Source organism: Eptesicus fuscus, chromosome 4 (assembly GCF_027574615.1).
Source record: "Eptesicus fuscus isolate TK198812 chromosome 4, DD_ASM_mEF_20220401, whole genome shotgun sequence".
NCBI classification, from domain to species: Eukaryota; Metazoa; Chordata; class Mammalia; order Chiroptera; family Vespertilionidae; genus Eptesicus; species Eptesicus fuscus.
The window spans coordinates 64,597,036-64,615,749 of record NC_072476.1 but is presented as its reverse complement, the minus strand read 5'-3'; the positions used below and the strand labels follow the sequence as shown (position 1 = coordinate 64,615,749).

Genomic DNA, 18,714 nt, shown 5'->3' with positions numbered 1-18,714 from the left:
AAATAAGAGATGAGATCTAATGGTGTTAGCTACAAAAGGAAAACAAATTCATAAGTTGATATTAATTATGTTTTGAAGGATACATTGCAAAAGACAAAACAAGCAGGCACCAGACTAAGCTGATATTCATTTCCTGTGTGGGCTTCATAAAAGTGTAGTAGACTTCAGTTACTAGATACACAACTGTAGCAGCCACTGTGAAATCCACCAGCCACTGATATTCTGGAAAGTAATGCAACGCTGAAAAATAAAGGTTAAAAAAAAATTTTACTTAAACTTTCATAAACAGCTTAGAAAGGGTTTATCTATAATTAACTATAAACATATTAGACTTTATTCTATTTGGTGTTTTGCAATGTAAGGATTACAAATTTGAGAATCTAAAAATATAGGAAAGAGACCAAGAACGTTGGTATCCAAAACTAAATTTTAATACCACCTACATGAAATTAAAATAAACCTGAAATGATTACAAAAAATTAAATTGTTAAAAATATATGATTGTAAAATGAGTTGGTATTTTCTTAGCTGATTAGCTATATTTTACAGAAGTTATAAATCAAACTTATCTATAAAGAATCTAATCTATACTTTAGAACAGTGATTTTCAACCTTTTTCATCTCGTGGCACATACAAACTAATTACTAAAATTCTGCAGCATACCAAAAAAATGTATTTTTTGCTCATCTGACAAAAAAAATATATATAATTTTGATTCATTCACATAGGATGGCTATTGTCATGTTGGCTGTTGTTATTTCTTAATTTGACAATCTAAGGGAAAAGACTAAATAGGTATGGCATGTTTTAAAAATTCTTACAGCACACTATTTGAAAATCACTGCTTTAGAATACAACCTAATGTAGACTACTATAGCTTTTCTTATATTAATTTCTGTGAGGAATGCTAAACTTTATGTTATAGTTATTAATTGCACTAATGGAGGATTAGTAATTTTGAGTTACTGCAGGTTAAAATAATAAATTAATCTACTTTTTAGTAAGTTATCTGCTCCTGTAAGAAAAACTGATGAAATGCCTGTCAATTTTCTATAAAACCACACACTTTCAACAAACTATTCCATTCTTAAGGGTTTACATTAAAATTAGCATTCTCTGAAAGTATATATGATTCCCTCTCCCTTTTCATTTCAGATATGCTGGTTTACTTCTGCCAGAGTATAGTCCAAAATATCAACATCATTTTATAGAAGGCCTCCTAAAAATGTGGAAGTAAATCACATACATAAACATTAGTTTGTATGTTCTCACTGGAACATAATAAAATGACTTACATTGCTTTGGAAAATTTTTAGTTATAAAATGTAATACCTGAGGCTATTTTAAAATCACACTTTTATAGAAAAAGTATTTCAAAAATAGCACTCAAAGTAAGACTTATTTAAAATATCAAAGACAAACTAACCAAACTTACATCATCTCTATGAGGTAATAGCAAAAATTCCAAATCCTTTTATGATTGAGTAAATTTTTTATTTGGTTCAAGTTACTTTAATTGCTTTTTCTGGTGTGATGTTTAGCTTCTGAACATCAGCATAAAAAATTTACCCTAAAGTGGTTGCAGGATTCCTGCCCTCTTTCCCTCTCTAAAATTACGCAGTTAAGCCTTCTGAATTACTTTCTGGAAGAAGGACAAGGAAATGGATGAAACAGATAGACAGTTATCTGTTGTTAATTTTTATTAACAACAACTGAAGTGAGTCTTCTAATTCTCCATGTCTTCCCACAAGCACACAAGGTTACCTCCAGGGAACTGAACAGTAAACAGCCAAGTGACATTCAAATGTTCTTATGCTCCTTAAGAGGAACTTATAATGAATATATAATAGAAATTGAGAGATATTTTTAAGATAGTTATTCAGATACCAATAAGATATACACTGAGCAAAAGTACAAATTATACATATTCTTTGCTATATATTTAATCCAAGTATTATATTCTTCTTTTTGTATCTAATAATATAATTATATACCTCACCTTTTCATATGATACTGAAATCGAAAGAAAATTTAAGAGTTTATCAAGTCCAGTAATTTCCATTAAGCTCTTGAGTACCTAAAGTTCAGGTAAAAACAACTCTCTACTTTTACCTACACACACAAACATGCATTCACAAATAAATACATCAATATAAACATAAATAAAACATCTCCCTGTTATATTGATGAAGTGAAATGCTCTTGATATTTTGTGGCCAGTTGTTAAACTAGTAATATTTGCAATTAGTTCTCGAAACTGTATAACTAAACAAACCATTGATAAAACTGTGTGCTGAAGCCCATTACCCTAATTTCAATTTTTAAGTTCATTAATAACCTAGTTCTCACTGACTGTTTCTGCCACATTCAGTGTGCAATCCTGTCCAAGTTATTTAACCTCTATCTAATGATGGTTTTTTTTTGTGTTGTTTTCTTTTAAACTTTGGTAATATATACCTCACAGAATGTGAGGATGTTAATGAGGATGAGTTAGTATAGGTAAAGCACTTACAACAATGGCTGATAAATAAGGAATTTTAAGTAGTTATTAAAGCTAATTAGCTGATAATTATTTGATAAATGTTAGTTATTGGTAAAAGTGATAAAGTCTGCACTAGAAACCAGGATATGCATATATATTCTTGCATTTATACATGTGCGTGAACATTTTATGTAAGTAATAAGGATACACACAGGATAGTAAAACTAATGTGACAATTAATAAAAGAAGCCAAAGTGCTTTTAAATGTTTTAAATTATGCATGAAAAATAGTATAGAAGAAAAAAGGATGGCATAACCAGTCTTAATGCTACTAGGCAATTGACTTAAATTATTTTTCATTGACATTTTTGGGTCCTAGGACACCCTTTCCACATATAGACATAAAATCTTTGTAGATGTAGAATTAACTTTCAAATATACAGAAGCCACTTTAAATCACAAAATAATTTTAAATTTCATAGATGCTACATGAATCTGAAGATTTTTCTGGGATGTTAAGATTTAACACAAGAAGCAGGGCCAAATTATATAATGATATTTTTATTCAACACTACCAAAAAATATATTTTTTTAAAAATACAGGTTGCCCAGGTGGTATGGCTCAGCAGTTGAGCACGGACCTATGAGCCAGGAGGTCACAGTTTAATTCCTGGTCAGGGCACATGCCTGGGTTGCGGGCTCAATCCCCAGTAGGTGGCGTGCAGAAAGCAGCAGATCAATGATTCTTTCTCATCATTGATGTTTCTCTTTCTCCCTCTCCCTTCCTCTCTGAAATCAATAAAAAATATATAAAAAACCCCAAACAAATTATTTTAACTCCTCACGTAATATAAACCACTACTTCTCAAACCTGCTCAAAAATCAGAACCACTTCGAACATTTTTAAAAAGTACAAATTCCCAGGACCCACTTTATATTTACTGAATCTCTAACAGTAGATATGAGAATTCTTTATTTTTAAAGAGCTGCTCAAGTGATTCTGAGGTACAGTCTGGTTTGAAAGCCAGTGTTCTGATTATCACATTAGACGACTTTCTCTTCTAGGATTGAAATAATTTCAGTTTAAATTTAATATCACTATAGTTATTATACGTATAATTACTAGAGGCCCAGTGCACGAATTCGTGCACGGGTGGGGTCCCTCAGGGTGGCCTGTGGGGATTGGACCCCAGATCACACAACCCTGCCTGGCACCCTGCCTTGGCCTGGCACCGCTCCCTCACCTGCTCCACTAACCTGCCTGCAGGGCAATCGATCAGGGCCCCCCACCAAGCTCCCTCAGTGCCTGGGAGCCAGGAGGCAGCCTTGCCCCTGCTCACACCTGCTTTGGCCTGGCGCCGCCCGCTCACCTGCTCCACCATCCCACCACAGTCCCTCTCTCGTCGGGGCCCATTAGGGCCGGCAGTGCCTCCACTGCCAGTGCCACGTTGCCAATGCCCACCATGTCCCGCCCCGCCCCCTGGTGGTCAGCTCACATCATAGCAAGCAGTCAAACTCCTGGTCGAACAATTTGCATATTAGACTTTTATTATGTAGGATATACACTTGACATACACGGGAAAAAACTGAATGACTTATTCAGAGATACCCAATGGGTAAAAAGTAAATCTTGAAGAAGTAAAATGTTCTATTCCTAATCCAGTTTATTATTCTAAAATCACTTTCTTTTCTAATAAATGTGAGCATAAAGTTGAATTACTGCAAATATAGGTAATTCAATATAAATATACAAATGCATTTCTGTAAGCCACATTATAAGAAACAGACTAGGATAGATGGCAAAAACTCTAGAATTCGAAATAATGAACACTGATCTCAGCATGAACAAAAAATGTGTAACAAACTTGTATGAGTCAGCATCTGCTAAAAAATGGGAAAAATAATGCTTACTTATAAGTTAGGTGAAAAGAGAAATTCAATTCAAATGAAGTAATTTTTTAAAAAATATATATTTTATTGCTTTTTTACAGAGAGGAAGGGAGAGGGATAGAGAGCTAGAAACATCGATGGGAGAGAAACATCGATCAGCTGCCTCCTGCACACCCCCTACTGGGGAAGTGCCCGCAACCAAGGTACATGCCCTTGACCGGAATTGAACCCGGGACTCTTCAGTCCGCAGGCCGACGCTCCATCCACTGAGCCACACCGGTTAGGGCCAAATGAAGTCATTTTGAGCTTCTAAGTTCTGAGAAAGATTTCATGTTCTGAATAATTAACTTAGTGATTAGAAAAACATACTAAAAGTCTAGCCATAACAGATAAAATAAAAGTACTTTTACTAGCATAATATAAAACTGAGATTTACAGAACACTTTACTCGAGATTTCCCTTACCAAAGGTATCCATTTCTGTAACTGACTTTGTTTCTAGATGGAGGTCAATATCCTTTGGAATGGTTAGTGGTTTACTTTCAATGTGTCCATTATATTTCCTATAAAAATCATGCAAGTGAAACAAAAAAACAAACAAGTTACCTACATTATTATCCAAGTTTTGTATCAAACCAATTACAAATGCAGTTTGAAATTTCAGTGAAAAAGAAGCAGAATTTTTAATAACTCATCAAAATGAAGGTAAGGTTATAAGTTTTTAAAAGGGGAACTATAAAATATGAATGTAAATTATTATGTGAAAATACAGATTGTCAGGAAAAGGCACATTAGTGATGGAAATAAAATCTTAATTGCTAGTTTAGCATTTCACCCCATTTCTCTTACAGTCTCCTGGAGATTTAAAGACAACCTAACATCTTTTTAGGGACAAAGCAAAAGCAAGTGAAGACAAAATGCATTCTATTTGTAATTATACATGTATACACACACAGATATATAAGCAGATCTGTAGCTATAAACATGTCAGAGCTATAAAAATATATTAAGACTTATGTGCATGAGAAATTGAGAAACATGAAAGGTCAACTCAGTTGCTTTTACTAAGAATCACAAAAGGAGGAAACCACAGAAACCTTCAGGTGCACACATGTGTTATTCCCAAATTTAATTTTTAAAGATATATATTAAAAGTAATGAACTAAGTTTCAATAACATTAATTATAATACCAAGAAACAATTTTGCATTTATTCTCAAATAAGTATAAACTGGGAACATCTCAGTAAAAATATTAATTCATGTCAATAAATCAAATAATAATTGCTGCTAGGAACAAAGTGTCACTTGGTGTACTTTTTTGTAAATTTAAAGCATTTCAACATACAAAAACTACTGTAAAAATAATAAAATTACTGACTATAGGCATACAATAATAATTAAATATTTGTGAAATGAATACTATATTACATAACTAAATTTTACAAATGTTGAACATGGTAGCTCTATGAATAGGTAAAGTTGGAACAGTTAAAAATAAATGTAGAGAGAGAGAACCAAGATGGCGGCAAAGTTAAACAAATAAACTGCGCCGCGCACAACAATTTCAAAAATACAACTAAAAGACAAAGCGTCTACCACCCAGAACCACAGGAGAGCTGGCTGAATGGTAGATTTACAACTAAGAAGGAAAAAGAAAGAACAAACGCGGAAGGGCTGAGGTACGGAGGCGCGTGAATCGGGCTGGTGGCGGGCGAAGGGACGCGCGGCTTTTTTCCAACCCGTAGGGAGATAAGGTCCCGATCACTCTGAAATCCAGTTTCTGGGGACGCGCGGGGGACCCAGACACCTACGGGGAGAAGCTGGACTCTCGGCCATCGTGTTGAAAAGTGAGAGTGACTTTCTTGCAGAGGTGCGCCCAGCAATCAGTGTTTACTTCGCTGGAGCACGGGACGCGGGGACTTGGAAACGTGGAAAGGCAGAAAAGGCAGAAAAAGCAGACTTGCAGCCATTGCTGTTTGCCACGCCCTAGCCTAGTGATGCCCTGAGACCCCGCCCCACCCTGAGACCTGCCCCGCACATTCTACAAACCCGCCCAGGCTCCAAACAGCAGCTTTTGCATATAAATGGCCTGCCCTGTGGCAGCTTAACCAAATAAACTGCAGTTCCACTCAGACTGCTCCAAAACCAGTCAAGCAAGAGGAGAAAACTGCAGTTTTTGCTGTAACACCTGCTGAGTGGCCTCAGACAGTAGCTGACCTGCACCCCATTGGAGACCCAGAAACGAGGGCATCTAGTGGTCGGTGTGAGATGACACCAGATTTCAACCACGCGCATAAGGGACACTTTCAAGAGACAGACTCAGTGAGTGCCAAAGCCCTACTGGAACAAGTCCCAGCCCATAAACGTGTCTCCTGCACAGCAATTCTTCCTTTATAGACAAAGCGGGTCCTCACAGCCAATTGGCCTGGAGGAAAATTCCTCCCAGTGACACCAACAACAATCAAGACATAACTACACAAAGGAGGACCAAGATGGAGGCATAGGGTGGAAGCCTGATTGTTGCCTACCACAACAATTTTGAAACTACAACAGGAAAACAGAGCAGACACCATCCAGAACCACCGGAGGGCTGGCTGAGCAGATGCTCTACAACAAGAATAAAAGAAAGGGGTACGCGGGATGATGCTGATGCTGGTGAGCCAAAGATCACACTTTAAGAACTATGGCTCTGGCGACACAATGGCGGCCTGGAACGTGCTCGGCGCAGTTCCCCGGGCGGTCTCCAGCTGAGGGGACGGCTCCACTCGCTGCTGAGCACGGAGAGACGAGCCCCTGGGGGTCATGGGGTGGGAGACTCCGCGCTTGCTGACCTCCGAGTCATTCGAGAATCTCTGCGCCCCGGAAGCGGCCAGGTGCGCACGCTCGGCGACCGGCCACCGATGCAGACCCGAGCGCCGTCGCAGTGACCCCGGACCAGCCCGCCACCGCGCACTGGAGCTTCGCCGAGCCCGCTGCCCAGCGAGTTCCGCGGCAGCCACCCTGGAGCTTTGAGAAAATGGCCGGAGGAATTGCTGAGAAGGAATTGACCGATGAGAGTTGGGATCGGTAAGACGAGGCCCCGCTGGGTCCTGGATCCAGGAGTGCTTGCCCGGCGACTGGTCGCCGCTGCAGACCCAAGTGCCGCTGCAATGACCTCGGACCAGCTTGCCGCCGCGCACCAGAGCTTCGCCGAGCCCGCCGCCCAATGAATTCCGCGGCAGCCGCCCTGGAGCTTTGAGAAAATGGCCGAAGGAATTGCTGAGAGGGAACTGACCGACAGGAATTGGGATCAAGAAGACGAAGCCCCACTGGGTCCCGGGTCCAGGTGAGGCCGCGCGCCCCTGGGTCCGGGCGAGGCTGGGACCCAGGTCAGGGTGAGGCTGAGTCCTGGGTCCTGGTGAGGCTGCACGCCCCTGGGTCTGGGTGAAGCCGCACGCCACTGGGTCCGGGTGAGGCTGGGTCCCGGGACCGGGTGAGGCCGCGCGCCCCTGAGTCCGGGAGAGGCCGCGCCCCTGGGTCCGGGCGAGACCAAACCAGAGGGAGTCGGACCTGCATTACCACCATTTGTCCACCATCCAGAACTGAAAAGTCAGTGCTGACATGTACACATAAGGAACTGGTGGACATTGAAATTGGGTCTCAAAAGAACTGTTGGTCCAGAAAGAAACTCACTACAGACTGATTCATTTGCCTGTCAGCATAACTATTATTGCTCGTCTCACATTCGGTTTTTATAAGAATATTTCTAGTAACACATGATCTCACTCATCTAGGGGAAATGATGAACAACATAGACTGATGAACAAGAACAGACCCAGAAACAAGGAGGCATCGATAGGACTGTTGGGCCTCAGAGAGAGGGTAGGGGAAGGTGGGGGTAGGGGGGAGAGATCAACTAAAGGACTTGTGTGCATGCATACGAGACTAACCAATGGTTAAGGACAACAGGGGGGTGGGGGCATGTGTGGGGAGGGGTGTGGGATGGGAATGGGGGGATGAGGACAAATATGTGACACCTTAATCAATAAAAAAATTTAAAAAATAAATTAAATAAATAAATAAATGTAGAGTGTGGCAGGCTGGGAGACGACAAGGAGGTGAAAAGGGACATATGTAATACTTTCAACAATAAAGAATTAAAAAAGAAATGTAGAAACTAAAAATACCTGGATTAAAATCCTGACTCTTAGTAGGATTATAGGAATTTGCTCATTTAACATCTCTGATCAACAACTTACTCATTAGGTACAATATAAATTAATAGCATATATTCAGGAATGTGTAGATTAAGTTAAACTGTTTAAAAATTCTTTGGCAATTATAATATTAAGCAGGAATATTTTTTTTAAAAATAACTATTGGAATTCAAAGAAGGAGGGTTTACACTTAATCTTCTAATGAGCCTCAAGGTTTATTTGTAATTCATGTTTAAAGAATTTTTAGCCCGGCTGGTGTGGCTCAGTGGTTGAATATCGACCCATGAACCACAAGGTCCCCAATTTGATTCCTGGTTAGTGCACATGCCCGGGGTTGTGGACTTGATCCCTGGTGGGAGGCATGCAGGAGGCAGCCAATATATCTTTCTCTATTTCTCTCTCTTCCTCTCTCTCTAAAATCAATGAAGATATATTTAAAACATTAATAATAAATAATTCTTTTAAAATTTGGTGACGGTTTGTTCCCATTGACATTTTACAGCATTAGAATAACAGTTTCAAGTCCTAAGAAGTCCTCCCCATCTCCAACTGAGGAATCTAAAACTAAGGCCCATTCAGAAAGGCTAATTAACAAGCACTTTCTTTAAGAATGCTATTTAAATAGAGATATAAAATATTAAAGCTGAAAGGATTCTTCAAAATTAGTTTGGTCCTTCCATTTCACAGATGAGGCTGCTGTGGTCCATTCAGGTTAAGAGTTTTCTTTATAGCCGAAACCGGTTTGGCTCAGTGGATAGAGCGTCAGCCTGCAGACTCAAGGGTCCCAGGTTTGATTCCGGTCAAGGGCATGTACCTTGGTTGCGGGCACATCCCCAGTAGGGGGTGTGCAAGAGGCAGCTGATTGATGTTTCTCTTTCATTGATGTTTCTAACTCTCTATCCCTCTCTCTTCCTCTCTGTAAAAAATCAATAAAATATATTTAAAAAAAAGTTTTCTTATAAACTTTAAACATCAAAATAATAATTCAGCAGCTGAATGGCACCTAAAAAGTTATCTTGTCTACCCTTTAATGTAAAAAATGAGGAAACAGAAGTCAAAGCATATGAATTTGCCCAATATCAACATGACTGGTAGCAAAAGGTGGGAAGGAATTCAAAGTAACTGGTATCTTTAAATGACTTATAAAGACATGGATTATGGCTCTTCCCCATCAATCCCGACACTGAATTTTAATATGATGGCTATTTGTTTTCATTACTGAAACACAAAGAATATAGCTGACTATTCTTAAGAAAAATAATCACTTTTGTGCTTATATATTAGATTATCACTAAAGGGGTTTTCTTAGAGGGTGAGTCAATATTATTTTAGATCATGGATTTTGAGCTCAAACTTATCAACTGTTTATGGTGTAATTAGTAAATGTTCCTTTAACCAACGTACAAAAATGTACTTACATAAATTGTGTCAAATATTTAACACTTTACAAATTCAACAATATAACTTACCTATCTTTTTTGCTTTTTCCTTTTTGCTGCTTCCCTGCAAGTATTCTTAATTCTTCTTCTGTAGGATGTTGATACCATCTTAAACTAAGAAAAAGAAGAATCCTTTCAAATAAAGTAATTAAAATCACCAAAATTATTCATTTGTTCTATAAATATTTATTGAGTTTTCTATTTGTGGAGACACTGCTGGGGAAATTCAGGTGAAAACTCTAATCTGATACTAACAGATACTACTGCTTAAGCCTTAAAAGGATTTATTTAGATTCAAATCCAGCAAACGCCAAGCACTTACTAGATAGATGCCAGACCCTGAAGTGTTGTTTGTTGGTATATTTCTTACAACAATGTATTAACATATATTAAGATGATACAAGCTTACTATTAAAAGTAAATGGAGTAAACTGCAGGCAAGCTGCAGCAGCACATTAAACTTCTCCAAAGACCCCTTCATTTACACAAAAGGAACTAATAAAAAGAGAGTCCTTTGAGTGCTCCCCAAAATACAAGTGGTCTTTGCTTTGCTTTCCTTCCTTTAATTTAGTTGGAGAATTATCAAATTTTATGTGTATAGAAATTAAGAGTATATCGCTGTTATTTTAAAAACCCTTTACACTCCTTTCTCTCTCCGCCCGCCACCCAAGATCCGAAAGGAAAGAAGGCTAAGGGGAGGAAGGTAGTGCCAGCCCCTCCTGTCATGAAGCAGGAGGCCAAGAAGGTGGTAAATGCCGTGTTGAGAAAAGACTCAAAGAGTGTTGGCATTGGACAGGACATCCAGCCCCAAAGGGATCGCAACTGCTTTGTCAAATGGCCCCACTACATTTGGCTGCAGGGACAAAAGGCTATTCTCTGTTAAGTGTCTGAAAGGGCTTCCTGCCATTAACCAGTTCACTCAGGCCCTGGACCACCAAACAGCTACTCAACTGCTAAAACTGGCCCACCAGTACAGGCCAGAGACAAAGCAAGAGAAGCAGCAGAGACTGTTGGCAAGGGCTGAGAAGAAAGCTGCCAGCAAAGGGGATGTCCCCACCAAGAAGCCACCTGTCCTTCGAGCAGCGGTTAACACTGTCACCACACTGGTGGAGAACCAGAAGGCCCAGCTGGTAGTGATCACACACATTGTGGATCCCATCAGATGGTTGTCTTCCTGTCTGCCCTGTACCGTCCCTCTGGATACTCTCCTAAGTACATTCTGATCCCACCTTTAGTTATTTTTCCATAATGCAAATCTTACCAAGAAATATGCCTGTTTAAATCCTTTCTAAGACTCTTCACAGGGTGAAGCAGTAAGTAAAACAGCTAGACAAGGACTCTAACCAAGGTCCTATTGTCATAAAAGAGAAATAGTTTTGCTAGAGCTTGCAATTTTTCAATTACAAAAAAATCTGATTTTTAAAGTGAAATATGCCAATTAAAAAAATATTAGCAATTGCCTTGCTGTTTTTAAAAACACTGCAGAACTGACAATTTGAATAATGACTAGAAATTTGATGTTAGAAATTTTTTAGCTGTAATAATGTGATAATAGTAATTTTTAAAAAGCTCATATATTTTAGAGATGTATACTGAAATATCTATGAATGAAGTAATATTTGCTACAAATAATATGTTTGGAGGGGAGAAGAGATGAAAAAACTGACAACCAGCTATTAATTGTGATGAATACATAGGAGCTCATGATATTCATTATATAGTCATTATACTATTGTTTACTCTTTGTATATGTTGGGAATTTTCCATTGAAATTAAAACACATAAGGCCCAAATATGTTTAGGCTTTGTGACCTTCTGTTCCACAGCATTTCGCTACCTGCCACTTCACTGGATCCACCTTCAACAATTCCCCTTTTGAACAGGACAGTCTACCTAGACTAAATGACATTGTATTTCACAAAGTGTTTCATTCCTGGTGTTTTGGCATTCCTGGTTCTGCTTTTAAAATCCTATGCACCTATCTGGCAAACTCCACTTTTACCTTTTACTGTTTTAAGGCAGTCTTCCGGTGATAAAATAAAGAATATATCTGATTACTGTCCCCAGTTCTTAAGCCCTTGGGGTCATTGTGGTTCAGATAGTTGGGCATCCTCTGTGCACCAAAGGGTTGGAGGCTTGGTCTCCAGTGAAGACAATGCAGGAGGCAGCTGATCAATGTTTCACTCGCACATCCATATTTTTCTCTTTCTCTGAAGATCAATGAAAAAAATTTTTAAAAGCCCTTGGAATTTCCTTAGTAATAGAGGTGTCTTTGTTATGCTAATAAGGGGACTCACAGTTGCGTAACAGCTTCAGGTTGGAGGCCAGTTACCAGAAATAGCAGCTTTGGGGAAGAAAGGGAGCTAGAGATTAACTTCAATCATGCGGTTGATACCTATGTGACCAATCATACCTCTACAATCAAACATCACAAAATCTCTAGAAGCTGAAGTTCAGAGCAGCATCCTGGTAAGTCAACATCATGATGTGCCAGGAGGGTGACATACCCTGGCTCTTTCCCAAATGGAATCTATCTCTATATATAAAAGCCTAAGCGACCGGACGACTCGTCGACCAGTCGCTATGACGCACACTGACCACCAGGGGGCAGATGCTCAATGCAGGAGCTGCCCCCTGGTGGTCAGTGTACTCCCACAGGGGGAGTGCTGCTCAGCCAGAAGCTGGGCTCACGGCTGGTGAGTGCAGCTGTGGCGGTGGGAGCCTCTCCCAACTCCATGGCAGCACTACTGGCTACTCCCTGGCTGCCTGCTGCTTGGTGCACTACTCTATCCCCCGAGGGGTCCTGGATTGCGAGAGGGCGCAGGTCAGTCTGAGGGGACCCCCCCTCCCCGAGCACGAATCCATGCACCGGGCCCCCAGTACTATATGAACTGTAATACTATAGTACTATAGAACTGTAATCATAACTATAACACTTTACTAAGCACTAGTCATTTTAACAAACTACTTAATCTGAGGGGGTTGTGAAAATGCACCTATTTGTAGCCAATACCTGGTTGTCAGAAGTATGGATAGCCTGGGTATGCCAAGAACTTGCTGTGGATATCTCAAGCCTGGGTATTCTTACAGAGGATTTTGTCTTTGCTAACTCCAGTTAGTGAAAAAATTTAATCAGATCAGTTGGGTTAAAATGGAATATCCCACTGACTGAAAAAAATCTTGGAGTGAAGATTTTATGTACAGTTACTGGCAGTAAGTGCCCAAAAAGGATCACTGAACCAAAATGAATTCAGTTTTCCTTTTAAAGATTTTAAAACAAAACATATATTCTAACCAAAAAGTCCCTAAACTATAATTAACATGGGTTAGGAGGCACTTCCTGAAATTTCTACTGAAGTCCAGAATTTTAACTTACAATTGATTCTCATTATTTGCGTTAGTTATGTTCTATAAAGTTGCCACCAACAATGTACTTGAGAGCCTCTGGTCAATAACATTTCATCAACCAAGCCTATCTAATAAAGAGGTAATACGCAAATTGACCCTCACACCCTCGCACAAGATGGCCACCCCCATGTGGTCAAAGATGCCGCTCCCATGTGGTCAAAGATGGCTGCCACAAGATGGCTGGCAGGGAAGGGTAGTTGTGGACAATAAGGCCAGCAGGGAAGGGCAGTTAGGGGTGACCAGGCCTAAAGGGGAAGTTGGGGGTGACCGGGTTGGCAGGAGAGGGTAGTTGGGGGCGACTGGGCCAGCAGAGGAGGGCAGTTGGGGGCAATTGAGCCAGCAGGGGAGCAGTTAGGCATCAATCAGGCTAGCAAGGGAGTGGTTAGGGGTGATCAGGCTGGCAGGCAAAAGAGGTTGGGGCAATCAGGCAGGCAGGCAGGGGAGCAGTTGGGAGCCAGCAGTCCCAGATTATGAGAAGGATGTCCGACATCCCCCGAAGGGTCCTGGATTGGAGAGGGTGCAGGTTGGGCTGAGGGACCCCCCCCCCCACCCAGTGCACGAATTTCATGCACCGGGCCTCTAGTCAATACATAATCTTGTATGTGTGTTTATGTTTAAAGATACTTTATATATATTGTTAATTCATTAAGTTCACAGCCAACAGAGCTATAACTCATACCTCAACAAAGCTTATCTAATAATTGTAATCATAAGTATTGTATTTTCCTGAGTTCTATGAATATTTGCAGCAAATTTTCTCCATAGCACACATCATAGCTTTCTTCTGCTTGGGAACACTAAATGGCATTTCAGTACTATGCTTGGAAGCCATTTTTAATAGTAAAGTCATCAACAAAAAGCAAAAATGAAAAATGTGGCACTAAATAGACTACAAAAAGGACATATTTGTAGGACAAAAAGGACATGTTTATAATATGAGAGGGGAAACAGTAAGGCCTCACTTGCTGGGAAAATGAGCATAGGGCCATTCAAAATTTTCCCACTTTGCATGTCTGTGAACTATCTCCAAAGTATCACAGCTATGGATTTTGTGGTACTTCAATTAATACATTTTACAAATAAACTTTAATAAATAAGCAAATCACAAATATAGAATACACAAATGATAAGAACTGAATATATAACACTTAGAAAAACACTTAAGCAATAATTCAATTTAGAGACTAAAATTAGTTTTTTAGCTCTTAATATAAGAAAAGTTAGATTACTTAAAATCCTAGAATAATAAAATATTTTAAGACCCTTACATTTTCTAAGACCCATTTTCCTTTTAAATATACTCGTTTGTTTACTCTTATTTCTAATCTGGATTGCATTTATTTTATACTTCTTATTTGACAACTCAGGTCATCTTCATTAGTTCAAAGCTGGAATTTAAGGATGCTCTGTTGGGTACTCTTAGGGCCCCTTCTAGTCTGTTACTCTTATATTCATTCATTCATTGGACAAATATGGTCAAGTACTCTGCGAGGCAGTAGAGTATAACCACACACAATAAAGCCTAAGTCCATGCTTTGCTGATACTTATATTCCAGTTGGGGCAGAATTTAACCAATAAAAAATATGACAGCCTGGCTGGTGTGGCTTGATGGTTGGAGCATCCACCTATGAACCAGGAGGTCATGGTTCGATTCCGGTCAGGGCCCATGCCCAGGTTGTGGGCTCGATTCCTACCTAGCAGGGGTCATGCAGGAGACAGCCAATCAATGATTCTCATCATTGATGTTTCTATCCCTTCCTCTCTGAAATCATATTTATTTTAAAAATGTGACAAAAAATCATAAAGTGGGTACCACGCAAAAGAACCAAACAAGTGGTGTGAATGAGAGACACAAGGCTTAAATATTAGGTTAGAAAAACCTCTTTAAATGACATTTACCCAGAAAGCTAAGGATAAGAACAGAGGGGAAGAGCATTTCAAGCAGAAAACAGCATGCCCAAAAGCACAAAAGCATGAAAGAACACTGCAGTAACCAAAAGACCAAGAAGGCAGTAGCACCATGTGCAAGGAGAAACACATGAAGGAGGCTGAAAAGAAGATCATGCAAAACCTCCTGGGTCACGGTATGGAGTTTAGATTTTATGCTAAAGTAATGATCTCAAGGCAGGAGGAAAGGCTTGATTTGCATTTTAAGATCTCTTTTACTGCTCTGTGAATTAGAGGGAGGCTAGAAGAGCATAGAGAGATATTTTGGATATGAATCAACAGATCTTGCTGATAGACTTAAAGGCAGGGAGTGAAAAAAAGGAATTAAGGATTATGTCTACCATTTCCAGTTTGAGAAAGATGGTGGTACATTTTCTGAAATGGAGTAGAGCTGGAAGAAATAAAGAATTTAAGCATGCTGAACTTTAAGTACCTATGAGATATCAAGTGAAAATAGCAAGAGGGCAACTGTATATTAGTCTACAACTCAGAGACACTTTGATATCATTACATAATTGTGGTTTTTAAATCCATAGGAATTAATAAAATAGCCTAAGGAGAAAATAAAACATGGTAGAAGCTAAACAGTTAATAAGGAAGTGAGAAAGTAAAGTTTATAGAGACAATAAAGCAACTGACATAGAAGAGAGAAAAGGTCAAAGAAGCAAAGTCTGGGTGAAGGTTAGAAGAAATGGGGTACAGAGTACAAATGCAGGAACTGAGGCCTGACAGACAGGAAGGAACTTCCTTCATAGACAAAAATTAAAATATATAACATTAAAGAAAAGAAGGTTTGCATGTGTAACTACATTTGTGGGTTTGGTGCTGTGAAGATGAGAATAATTGGCTTTGGTTTTAAGAGCTTAGTGTGAGGCTGAGGCAAACAAGCATGTTTCAGGAGAAAGGATTTGGGGTGAAAAGTTGTCTATGAAGCAGAGCATACAAAGACTGCCAGGCCTCTGTACCCCATTTCTTCTAACCTTCACCCAGACTTTGCTTCTTTAACCTTTTCTCTCTTCTGTGTCAGTTGCTTTATTGTCTCTATAAACTTTACTTTCTCACTTCCTTATTAACTGTTTAGCTTCTACCATGTTTTATTTTCTCCTTAGGCTATCTTATTAATTCCTATGGATTTAAAAACCACAATTATGTAATGACATCAAAATGTCTGAGTTGTAGACTGTAATATAGTTACCCTCTTGCTATTTTCACTTGATATCTCATAGGTAATTTAGCCTCAGCCTCACACTAAGTGGCCATCTAAGGTCTGAGATCATGAATTCAAACTAAAACCTAGAAGTATAGCTGCATAATTTTTTCCCAATAGTTAGTACTTCTTACACAGTTTAATCTATAGCATATGATTCCCATCTATTATACTTTAACTTCAATTTTTAGTCTTCTCCTTTACTGTTAGTTGGTATGTCTATATCAGCAAAATTATTAGCAATATGTTTATTATTGCCACACTATGCTTTTCTAACAGGGGTTTGGAAGACAGATAAAACTTTATTACTTTAGATTCTATGTAGCAGTTAATAATGGCTACAAAAATATAATTAGAGAAAAATGCTTTATGCTACTACATTAGGCAAAAGGAACATGATGTACCCTGAAGGTAAACTATAAATGGAAAAAATTAGAAATATAACAAAATTTCAGTGATTATCTTTGGCTGATGAAAATATAGTCTATTACCTCCCCTTTTTCCTTTTATATCAATACTAGAGGCCCGATACACGAAATTTGTAAATGGGGAGGGGGGAGGGGCATCCCTCAGGACAGCCTGCACCCTCTCCAATCTGGGACCCCTCTCACAATCCAGGACTGCTGGCTCCCAACTGCTCACCTGCCTGCCTTCCTGATTGCCCCTAACCGATTCTGCCTGCCAGCCTAATCACTCCCTAACCACTCCCCTTTCAGACTGATTGATGCCTAACTGCTCCCCTGCCAGCCTGTTTGCCCATAACTGCCCTCCCCTGCAGGCCTGGTCAACCCTAACTGCCCTCCCCTGCAGGCCTGGTCCCCCCCAACTGCTCTCCCCTGCAGGCCTGGTCCCCCCCAACTGCTCTCCCCTGCAGGCCTGGGTCCACCCCAACTGCCCTTCCTGCAGGCCCGGTTGCCCCCAACTTCCCTCCTCTGCTGGCCTGGTCACCCCTAACTACCCTCCCCTGCTGGCCTGATCTTCCACAACTGCCCTCCCTTGCAGACCTGGTCCCTCCCCTGCTGGCCATCTTGTGGCAGCCACCTTGTGTCCACATGGGGGCAGCCATCTTTGACTGACAGTCAATTTGCACATTACTCTTTTATTAGATAGGATAGAGGCCTGGTGCATGGGTGGGGGCCGGCTGGTTTGCCCTGAAGGGAGTCCCGGATCAGGGTGGGGGTTCCCTTGGGGCATGGGGTGGCCTGGGCGAGGGGCCTGTGGTGGTCTGCAGGCTGGCCACACCCCCCGGAGACCCAAATGGAGGCCCTGGTATCTGGGATTTATTTATATTCTATAATTGAAACTTTGTAGCCTTCAGCAGAGGCCAGGGCAGGCCAGGAACTTGGCTTCCTCCATCACCGGGGAAACCCAAGCCTCCTGCTCGCTCTGTGGCCGCAGCCATTTTTGTTGGGATTTATTTATCTTCTATAATTGAAACTTTGTAGCCTTGAGTGGAGGCCTGGGCCTGCCAGGGTGTGCAGAAAGCTTGGTTTCCTCCATTGCCAGGGAAACCCAAGCCTCTTGCTCGCTCCGTGGCTGCAGCCAGCTTGGTTGGGTTAATTTGCATACTCACTCCTGATTGGCTGGTGGGTGTGGCTTGTGGGTGCAGCAGAGTGATGGTTAATTTGCATATTACTCTTTTATTAAATAGGAAGATATCTATCATATTCTACATCATAGACATGTATTGTTTTTACAATAAAAAGTTTTTTTAAAAATAAAAAGTGTTAGTTTCAGCAGCATATTGGAAAGATACAGAGATTAGCATGGCCCCTGTGCAAGGATGACAGGCAAATTTGTGAGGCGTTCCATATATTTTTTAAAAAATATTAATAGGATCTCACTAAAAAAGTGAACCTCTAGCCTTTTAGCTAAGTATGTATTTTATGACAATCACCTTGGTTATTCAGTGGCTTTTTTCACTTACATTCAGATGGTCAGTGTCTCAGATAATATTATACACCACAAACTTATTAAAATGCTTTTTCCATTATTTTCTGGTATAAAACTCTTAGATAAAATATGACCACAACTTTTCTTACTAAAGAAGTTCAATAACACTGAAAAAAAAATATGTATCAGAAAATATAGAATATATTGATCCATACCCTTTGAAGACTTTAAGCAACAATGTCATTTAAAG

At 39.9% G+C, this 18,714-nt stretch overlaps 1 protein-coding gene, 1 non-coding gene and 1 pseudogene across 2 annotated transcripts in view; 2 read left to right on the top strand and 1 right to left on the bottom strand.

Annotated features, from left to right (window-relative positions):
- The window catches only part of TMEM161B (transmembrane protein 161B), a 69,735-nt gene that overhangs the window by 30,825 nt on the left and 20,196 nt on the right, over positions 1-18,714 (bottom strand). Inside the window, exons 3-5 of the mRNA XM_008162011.3 lie at positions 10,039-10,122; positions 4,838-4,935; positions 84-240 (exon numbers count right to left, since the gene is read on the bottom strand). Coding sequence (XP_008160233.2) covers positions 84-240; positions 4,838-4,935; positions 10,039-10,122 — 339 coding nt within the window. The remainder of the gene's footprint in view (positions 1-83; positions 241-4,837; positions 4,936-10,038; positions 10,123-18,714) is intronic.
- Positions 10,338-11,257, top strand: LOC103305280 (60S ribosomal protein L7a-like; annotated as a pseudogene).
- Positions 18,288-18,389, top strand: LOC114230199 (U6 spliceosomal RNA). The gene has a single exon (XR_003616061.1). It is a non-coding gene; the product is annotated as a U6 spliceosomal RNA (small nuclear RNA).